General features: G+C 45.1%; 4 protein-coding genes across 4 annotated transcripts; 3 read left to right on the forward strand and 1 right to left on the reverse strand.

Moving 5' to 3' along the window:
- The first annotated feature begins 1211 nt into the window (after positions 1-1211).
- Positions 1212-2890, forward strand: LOC119551485 (procathepsin L). The gene is made up of 4 exons (XM_037860847.1): positions 1212-1332; positions 1542-1775; positions 1834-2042; positions 2108-2890. The coding sequence occupies exons 2-4, from the start codon at positions 1548-1550 to the stop codon at positions 2811-2813; spliced, it is 1143 nt and encodes a 380-aa protein (XP_037716775.1). The 5' UTR covers positions 1212-1332; positions 1542-1547; the 3' UTR covers positions 2814-2890.
- A 955-nt stretch (positions 2891-3845) lies between these two features.
- Positions 3846-6870, forward strand: LOC119551036 (ras-GEF domain-containing family member 1B-B). Its single transcript, XM_037860145.1, has 6 exons — positions 3846-4022; positions 4216-5166; positions 5222-5959; positions 6018-6161; positions 6215-6420; positions 6478-6870. Exons 2-6 carry the CDS (start codon positions 4375-4377, stop codon positions 6725-6727), a joined length of 2130 nt encoding a protein of 709 aa, XP_037716073.1. The 5' UTR covers positions 3846-4022; positions 4216-4374; the 3' UTR covers positions 6728-6870.
- On the reverse strand, positions 6868-7868 carry LOC119551037 (anaphase-promoting complex subunit 10). The gene is made up of 2 exons (XM_037860146.1): positions 7587-7868; positions 6868-7529 (listed from the first exon to the last, which is right to left on the reverse strand). Exons 1-2 carry the CDS (start codon positions 7723-7725, stop codon positions 7081-7083), a joined length of 588 nt encoding a protein of 195 aa, XP_037716074.1. The 5' UTR covers positions 7726-7868; the 3' UTR covers positions 6868-7080.
- A 1-nt stretch (position 7869) lies between these two features.
- LOC119551038 (U3 small nucleolar ribonucleoprotein protein IMP3) lies at positions 7870-8645 on the forward strand. The gene is made up of 3 exons (XM_037860147.1): positions 7870-8041; positions 8104-8315; positions 8375-8645. The coding sequence occupies exons 1-3, from the start codon at positions 7905-7907 to the stop codon at positions 8569-8571; spliced, it is 546 nt and encodes a 181-aa protein (XP_037716075.1). The 5' UTR covers positions 7870-7904; the 3' UTR covers positions 8572-8645.
- Positions 8646-8772: the final 127 nt, after the last annotated feature.

Raw genomic sequence — 8772 nt, forward strand, 5'->3', positions numbered from 1 at the left:
CCGCATGTTACTTAACTATTTTAATACTAAGTTTCTTGTTTTTAATATATAATTATATTCTATTCTGGAATCGGAAATCAAAGCTTAAACTAACTTAGCATCTGTTTTAGATACGTCATACACGAGATAGCAAATTTATTTAATGAATATACACAATATTAAAAGCAATCATTTCCATTCTATGACTGCTATAAATAAGCTGAAGCGTTATAAATATTCATGTTTGTTTTGACATAATTACCTTATGGTCACCCAATTTCGATAATAAAACCTGTTTTCTTAGATATTTGGGGGAACCCCCAAGGGAAACGAAAGAAGACATCTGAAACTCTTCTAAGAATCGGACAAATTTTCTTTATAGGGCGGCTACTGTTTTCTGTTTATTTTAAAATGTTTGAATCCAAAAGGTATCCAGTGGTTTGATATAAAACGTTAATATGTGTTAATTGGTTTAGGTTTTAATATGCATGCAAAGACTAGCTTTTGCTGGCGGTTTTTATTTAGAGGAATAATAAGTAGAGGAATACATTAGTTAGCCACGCCTCTGTTCCAAAAAGTTTCTATAAAAGGTCGAACATAGGATGGTTCCAAAACATTGTTCGAAGTCCATCGTTCAGTAAGGTTGGTTGACTCATTTGATTTACAATCGGTAGGATCCTGTATTAACGGCATTTTGATTTAGTGGAAACGGAACTCAAGAGTGCTCTGCTTTTGAAGATTAATTTTTGCCCCCGTGCAGTTAAGATAATCTCGTAATACTTAATTTAGTCGAATTTGACAACGGGTTTTCGGTCGAGTTCCGGTTTTTCCTGAAACGATACGTTATCAAAAAGCGACTTTGAAAGGGATTAAGAGTGCTAATTGCAAACGGGAATCCGTGAAACAATGCACCCAGATAGAAACATCGAAACGCGTAATTATTGCTGACATAAGAGCCAACTAGTCAAGATGTATATTCCTTCTTTTTATTATTCGTGTATTTGGTGTTTATATATCTGCTCCAAACTAGATTTAGTTCTAATTTGCTCAGTGCTCTTTTATGTATATTCTATATTCTGTATTCCGTACCATCTTACACAGAGCTAATGAAGCAAGACGAGTTCCCGAACCACTCGGTGAATATCGTCACATATAGCACATATGTGTATAATCAACGCGTTTCTATTTCTGTATAATTCCAAGTCACTGGACTTGGGATTTATGGATTTGATTGGTTCGGGTGGGGGCGAGGTTGGCCAGTTTAAAGCCTGAATCCCAATAGTCTAATAGCTATATAAGCTCTGTCCGCCGGTCAAGCCAAAAACATTTGTGTGGACCGTGTGAGCGCGTAAGGTTAGTCTATTAGGGAGTAGCTGCTCGAAAGGCGGTGCTTACTATATAACACTCGACTGCATCGGCTGATAAGCATTAAATATAATTATTACAACGCAAAGATCAGCCGTAAATCCCCGCTCTTAATAGATCGTTGTAAACTACGTTAATCATGGAAAACCAGTTGGAACCGCTTGGACTTAATCATCGATCAATCGTTTTTTTCGCAGATCAGAATGAAGCTTCTGTTGGTTCTTCCACTTCTGGTGGCTGCGGTCTCGGCCCAATTTGGAGGTTTCGGAGGAGGCAGATTCGGAGCAGGTCTTGGTAACCTGGCCAACAATCCCGCGGGGGGAGCTATTCGAAATGCAGCCGCCGGCATTCAGGGTGCTGTGAACAACATTGCCAGTGCTGTGCCCAAAGTGCCTTTCCTAAATGACGTCCAGAACTTTGGAGACTTCTTGGTGAGATGTGCAGGATGTCACCCCCTAAATAGATTACTTAAATTGGTATCCATTACAGTCCCAGTCTGGAAAGTCCTACCTCAATGCCGCTGATCAGGCTCTCCACGAGGCCGCCTTTTCGACCACGAAGAATCTGGTGGACGCCGGTAACGAGGCCTTCGCCCGAGGAACTGCCTCTTTCAAGCAGGCTGTGAATGCATTCGCTGATCTGACCCACGGCGAGTTCCTGAAGCAGTTGACCGGTCTGAAGAGGAATCCAGCAGCTAAGTAAGTGTGCTCCCTGCCCTTATACTCTCGGTCAACGATTCTATAACCGCCAATCCCGCCCACAGAGCTCGTGCTGCCGCCAGTTTGAAGGAGGTGAGCCTGCAGCCAGGACCCGTTCCGGATGCCTTCGATTGGCGTGAGCATGGTGGTGTTACCCCTGTGAAGTTCCAGGGAACTTGTGGATCCTGCTGGGCCTTCGCCACCGTCGGAGCCATCGAGGGTCACACCTTCCGCAAGACGGGAAAACTTCCCGTGCTCTCCGAGCAGAACCTGGTGGACTGTGGTCCCGAGGAGGACTTTGGCCTGATTGGCTGCGATGGCGGCTTCCAGGAGGCCGCCTTCTGCTTCATCGATGAGGTCCAGAAGGGCGTGTCGCAGGCTGGAGCATATCCCTACATCAACAACAAGGACTCCTGCAAATACGACGGCAGCAAGTCGGCAGCCAAGCTCCAAGGATTCGCCACCATTCCGCCCAAGGACGAGGAGCAAATGAAGAAGGTTATTGCCACCCTGGGACCCGTGGCCTGCTCGGTGAATGGCCTGGAGACCCTGAAGACCTACGCCGGTGGCATCTACGACGACGATGAGTGCAACAAGGGCGAGCCGAACCACTCAATCCTCGTCGTGGGCTATGGATCCGAGAACGGAAAGGACTACTGGATCGTCAAGAACTCATGGGACGTCGCCTGGGGCGAGAAGGGCTACTTCCGCCTGCCTCGCGGACAGAACTACTGTTTCATCGCTGATGAGTGCTCCTACCCACTTGTTTAAGGAGAAGATTTATTGTTAAGTGCCATCAGTCTTGTGAAATGTTATGTTACATCACTTTCTTAAATAAAATAAAGTAATAATAAAAAATTAAATCTTCACCGATTTCTAAGTATTAAGAAAAATAAATATTTCACGTTACATTTCAGTTATTTATTACCAGCTGCCACTTGCTAAGTTTTCTGTTCGCCTGGTGTCTGAGAGCCATAAACCCAGCATTTTGACAGAAAATATGTTACGAATCCTTTTAATTTATTAAAGAAAATTAGCTATTTTTCAATATCAAGCACCAGGTGAGCAGGAAAATTCGTAGATGCAATGTGCAATATGTTTTTAAAAAAATGGTCAAAAATGAAAGCTTGCTGTTTTCAATTCCAATCGATAGGGAATTTAATAACGAGTTCAACGCTGTATAATTCCTTATTCTATAATTATTTTGCGCAATGGTAATAAAAATTTATAATTTTTTTTGCTGAAATATAAGATTTTGAATTTTTGACAACAATTCGCTATAAAAGCTACAATTCTGGGATAAGGCATGCAGATTCCTGAGATTCCTGCCGCAAACCGCCCAAATCTGTGACTCCTACAGTTTAATGCTAGAAAAGAATTTGAACTGCAATTTATTGTCCTCATAAATATCTATAGATTGACCCAAAAAAAAGTTTCCCACGCCCACTCCAATGCCCATAACGCTTAATTCTGTCTGCCGCCCACATAACCATATATTGTGTAGTTTGTTTTTAAATAAATGAAAGAGAATACAACTTCCAATACCTATTTTACATTATTCAATGGATAATATCAAATTGACATTGAATAAAAAGCTAGCAAATACATCTTTCTATTACAAATTTCGCAAAATATTTCATAATAAAAATCATTAATAAACAAGTTTTTTGAATCAACATAATTGTAACGGAAAACTGCAGTCAGATTTGAACATCCCAGTTTATCTAGATAAATGGTACTCAAATTGTATCTTTGTAACTGAAATGGTATTTATTTTAAGGCCGTGTGGTATTTTTTATCGTTATCGGTGCGGTCACGCTGAAGACAACAATAATAGAAATAAATTAAATCAATTGGCGAATTAAACTATATTAGGCGCGGCGCGACGAAGGGAATTTGATGAGCAGCAGACGGGGAATGCCGTGACGAATGGCGGCAGTGCGTCCCATGGAAGGCCACCGCGCAACAGTGTTCCTGCAGGTGTGTCCGCATCAAAAGCGACGTTCTGATCAGAAGAGAAGAGCCCAGCCCACTTTTGGGAAAGTGGGCGTTGTCACCAGACCGCGAATCTAAAGCCCCGGATCACCTGTCTCTCTGTCCCATTGTAGCATTGTACCATTGTCCCATTGTGTGTGTGCTAATCGAGATCTCCCCTTGGCCCCTTCCTTTCTAGAAATGTGCGCGATAGAGCATGTGCATTGCGACTAATCCAAAGAGTCCCCCTGTGGTCATAACGCATTTAATAACCAACCCAGCCGGAAAGGCTCGATTCACCAGAGATCCTCGAGTGTCCTGCACCCCGTCCCCGTAACCCTATAGCCCCACCCCAATCATGGACGAAGACATCCTGAACGCTGTGGAATCGCTGTTCGGCAAGGATGTGAAGATCGTGGACTGCGAAACCTCGTCCTCGCTGCAGCAGGAGGAGGTGCTGCTGGTCAACGGAGTGCCCGTCAAACTTGATGGCCTGCCCGCGGATGATGCCAGTGCCATAAAGGCTGCTCTGCTGGAGGGACAGATGCCCTCGGTGGAGCACTTAAATCAGCTGCTCTTCCGCGCCGGTTTGGCCCAACAGCCCATCGAGGTAGAGACCTCGTTAACTGTGAAATCCTCCCTCACCACCACGGAGGAGGTGCTGGTTTCCCGTAACGGACAAATCCTGGACGAACGCACAGTGGAGACAAAGGAAAACTTTAACCACCAGTCGCACCAAAAGGAGATCTGGCATCCTGTTAAGCAGCACGCAGCCTTGGCTCGCGCCACTCCCGAAAATGCCCTCAAATACCGAACCACTTCGAATTCCACGTTTGCCTCGCAGGCCACGGACTCGGACGATCGTCCAGCTGACCCCTTGGGCCGCCAGCTGAACCAAACCTTCTCGAATGCTTCCCTTATGTCCAGCAGTTCGGCCATCACTGGATCCGATCAGGTCATTGGATCCGTTTCATCCACCACCATAGGAGACAAGAGCTCGAATATAAGTAGTTGCGACTCCGGCCACGATGGCCTCTTCCACAGCGTGTCCATGAGTGCGCCCTGGTCACATCCACGAGACACTTTGACCGACTCCCTGTACTGCGACATCCCCAGCTCGGCAGATGAGGCGGATGCGGTTTCTATCCTAGTAAGTTCTATAGTACTTGTTATTCACTGATTGACTAATCTTTTGCTTCGTGCAGAACACCCACTTGCAGATTACAGAGCTAGCCGATTGCCAAACAGCGCCAGTTTACGCCAAAGACATGCCCAGGCAGGGCAGCCTGGATTCGCTAGTCAGTCTGCTGATCAATGGCCACGATGCTGATGTGCAGTTTGCCTTTTTGACCTCTGCCCGTTTGTTTTTGCCACCAAATGAGCTGCTCTCCAAAATCATTGCCAAGAGCCAGGGAAAGGAGGACAACCTGATTCGACTGCTAAGCCACTGGTTCATCATTTGTCCCAGCGACTTTCGCCACGAGATGCTGCTGCAAGAGCTGGAGAAGAAGCGTGAGGTCAAGGGAATGACGGCATTTTTAGATGGCATTCCCCAATCTCAGGCACAAAGAGCCGAAAAGGGACGAAGCCAACTACAGTATCTGCTGACCAAGCAATCCTCAGCCAGCTCCCTGGGACGTCAGAGCAGTATTAAGTCGCTAAAACGCTTTGCCGCCAATGTCTACAAGACGGACAATGTGCTCAACAACTGCAACAGTGCCTTTGAATTGGCTCACCAACTGTATGCCATTGAGTACGCCTATCTGTCACAAATTCGCGTGGAGGAGTTTGTTGAAATACTGGAAAAGGATGAGCTTAAGTCCTGCATGAGCCAAACCAAGGCGGGCACCTTGGGCTCCAATTGTCTAAGCCAGGTGACAATCGACAGCTATGTGCAATGGTTTAACCAGCTGAGCTGCTTGACTGCCACCGAGATACTGAAGGTGAGGGTAGTAAAACATAATTCAAATAACGAAAAATGTAATATTTTGTTACCCCTAGCTGGGCAAAAAGTCTCAGAGAGCACAAATGATCGACTTCTGGGTGGAGACAGCTCTGGAATGCTTTAACACGGGCAACTTCAACAGCTTGATGGCCATTTTAACAGCATTGAATCTAAATGCCATAGCCCGCTTAAAGAAAACGGTGGGCTTTTTAACTTTAACTTTTGTGGCTTATTTTGACCAAGTTCATTTTAGTGGGCCAAAGTGCAGACAACAAAGTTCGAGGGCTTAGAGCATCAAATGGATCCCAGTTCAAACTTTCTGAACTACCGATCTACCATGAAGGCAGCTGTTTGGCGTTCGGAAAGGGAAATGGCCAACAAAATTGAGCGTGCCATTATTCCATTCTTCTCGCTGTTCCTCAAAGACTTGCATGCCATCAACGAGAGCCATGAAACGAAGTGAGTTTGCCTTCTGGTTAACACAAAATTATGTGTAATAACAAATAGCCATTTCAGATTGGTCAACGGAAACCTGAACTTTGAGAAGTGCCTCCTCTTGGGCACCCAGCTGCGTAACTTCAGCAAATGGCAACGACTGGACTGTCCCTACGAGCAGCTGCCCAATGTGGTGTCCTACCTTTTAAAAGCGGAGGTGCTAGCCGAGGATCTTTTGATGAAGGCCTCCTACGAGTGCGAGCCACCCGAGAACGGCGAGGAAAAGGATCACTACAAGACGCTGAAGGCCACGAAGAAATCCAACACATAATCACCAATCATTAACGACAATCTTCGGGATAGTGCAACATAATATACAATGCAATAAGTCTTGCACACTTTCGTTGGCGTTCCATTCTCACATCTTGCATTTGTATCGCGATAAAACAGTAACAATAATAACTCTTACACTTCCATTGTGTTTGTTAATTTGTACTTAAGCTTAGACGACGGTATATATTTATTTGCGAGCGATTTATATATACAAGTGACGGGCATTTAATTAGAAACACCAAAAATATGCATACAATTACTAAAGTAATGTTTTAAATGTTGTATTCTAGCAGTTATATACCCCGAAAAATACATAAAAATAAAAGACTTCGATTAAGCCACGAGTATTCCTTATCGGATGGTGGCAAACTTTTGGAAATCGACCGTTCCGAACTTTCCAAAGAGCTCCAAGGGATAGTGCTTTCCCTCGACGGGAGCATGGATGCGGATCTGGCGCATGTGTGTGTCCCTGCCGTTCTGGTGGTTGGAGATCACAGCGATCTGCAGCATGAAGGTGCGAATCGACTTGACATTCCCATCCTTGATGGGTATCTGCACCCAGCCGGTGGGTTCGGTGAGGTCCATCACCTGAAGCTCCTGCAAGTCGTTAAAGTTGGTCCCAGATCGTATGGAGATCCTCGATGGTGTGTAACTCTCGTCCAGCTTGTAATCCGTGTATATGTAGATCTGGCTGATGTTCGTGCGCTTATGGAACTGGATGTTGACCAGGTGAGGTAGCTGTCCATCTGACTGCCAATAAGTGTCCATGATATTGTCCCGCAGACGCTCTACGCCAAATCCTGAACGGGCAAGGACTTGGATCACTTTCTGGACGGGATTTTTAAAGCTGAACTTACCCGGCTTGCAAGAGGACAGACTCCAAACGGCCTGGGCGCCCACTTCCCGCACAAAGCCCAGGCGCTCCTCTGCCAGGGGATCCTCGTCATTACTGGGCAGGGGATTGGCGGATATATCCTCATCCATGGAGGCTGCCATCGCAGCAAAGGTAATCTTAAAACTTTGTCCCAAAATGAATTCAACAAAAACCGCTGAAAGACGCACAAATCAGCTGATTGCTTGGCCGGTAATTAAATTTGCCTAAATATGCCTGCTTTGGTCACACTGCGCGGTCCATGTGTTTTTTTTAGTCAACAATAACTGAAAAATAATTAAAAATGGTTCGTAAACTCAAGTTCCACGAGCAGAAGCTGCTCAAAAAGGTGGACTTTATCACATGGAAGATTGACAACAGTGGCAAGGAGAACAAGATACTCAGGCGCTTTCACATACAAAAGAGAGAGGATTACACCAAGTGAGTTTTCACCGGAAAGTATACACTTCCCACGGAATACAATATTCTTAAAACCTTTCTAGGTACAACAAGTTATCCAGGGAGATAAGGGAACTGGCCGAGAGGATAGCCAAGTTAGACGCCTCAGAGCCCTTCAAGGTGGAGGCCACCACCATGCTCCTGAACAAACTGCACACCATGGGAGTCTCCAACGATCAGCTAACTTTGGAGACCGCGGCCAAGATATCCGCCAGTCACTTTTGCCGCCGTCGTCTGCCCGTGATCATGGTGAAGCGTGAGTGTTATTTCCTAATCTCACTAGATCTCCTAGTAACCAAACATTTCCCCTGACAGTGCGAATGTCGGAGCACCTGAAAGCCGCCACAGACCTTATTGAACACGGTCATGTTCGTGTGGGTCCCGAAATGGTAAAGGATCCCGCCTTTCTGGTCTCCCGGAACCTCGAGGACTTTGTCACCTGGGTGGATGGCTCCAAGATCAAGGAGCACGTACTCCGATACAATGATTTGCGTGATGACTTCCAAATGTAAACCCTATTTTTAAGATTCCCAAAAACCTAATAACTAGAATAACTAATAAAACCAATTGCAACTTTGTTAAATAATCATGTTCAATAACTTTATTACATTTTATATAATAATGTTTAGATCTCATTAATATTCATTAAGGAGCGAATTGCGCCAAGGGCACAGCTGCGCCGACACGCACATACATATACATATTTATTTTAA

This window comes from Drosophila subpulchrella, chromosome 2R (assembly GCF_014743375.2).
Source record: "Drosophila subpulchrella strain 33 F10 #4 breed RU33 chromosome 2R, RU_Dsub_v1.1 Primary Assembly, whole genome shotgun sequence".
NCBI lineage: Eukaryota > Metazoa > Arthropoda > Insecta > Diptera > Drosophilidae > Drosophila > Drosophila subpulchrella.

Excerpts from the sequence above, each read along its gene's own strand:
- LOC119551036 (XM_037860145.1), top strand. The coding sequence starts at position 4,375 with ATGGACGAAGACATCCTGAACGCTGTGGAATCGCTGTTCGGCAAGGAT. Across the intron at positions 5,167-5,221 it reads CGGATGCGGTTTCTATCCTA|AACACCCACTTGCAGATTAC; the intron begins GTAAGTTCTATA and ends TGCTTCGTGCAG. Across the intron at positions 5,960-6,017 it reads CTGCCACCGAGATACTGAAG|CTGGGCAAAAAGTCTCAGAG; the intron begins GTGAGGGTAGTA and ends TGTTACCCCTAG.
- LOC119551485 (XM_037860847.1), top strand. The coding sequence starts at position 1,548 with ATGAAGCTTCTGTTGGTTCTTCCACTTCTGGTGGCTGCGGTCTCGGCC. Across the intron at positions 1,776-1,833 it reads AGAACTTTGGAGACTTCTTG|TCCCAGTCTGGAAAGTCCTA; the intron begins GTGAGATGTGCA and ends TATCCATTACAG. Across the intron at positions 2,043-2,107 it reads AAGAGGAATCCAGCAGCTAA|AGCTCGTGCTGCCGCCAGTT; the intron begins GTAAGTGTGCTC and ends TCCCGCCCACAG.
- LOC119551037 (XM_037860146.1), bottom strand. The coding sequence starts at position 7,725 with ATGGCAGCCTCCATGGATGAGGATATATCCGCCAATCCCCTGCCCAGT. Across the intron at positions 7,530-7,586 it reads TCTGTCCTCTTGCAAGCCGG|GATTTGGCGTAGAGCGTCTG; the intron begins GTAAGTTCAGCT and ends TTGCCCGTTCAG.
- LOC119551038 (XM_037860147.1), top strand. The coding sequence starts at position 7,905 with ATGGTTCGTAAACTCAAGTTCCACGAGCAGAAGCTGCTCAAAAAGGTG. Across the intron at positions 8,042-8,103 it reads AAGAGAGAGGATTACACCAA|GTACAACAAGTTATCCAGGG; the intron begins GTGAGTTTTCAC and ends AAACCTTTCTAG. Across the intron at positions 8,316-8,374 it reads GCCCGTGATCATGGTGAAGC|TGCGAATGTCGGAGCACCTG; the intron begins GTGAGTGTTATT and ends TTCCCCTGACAG.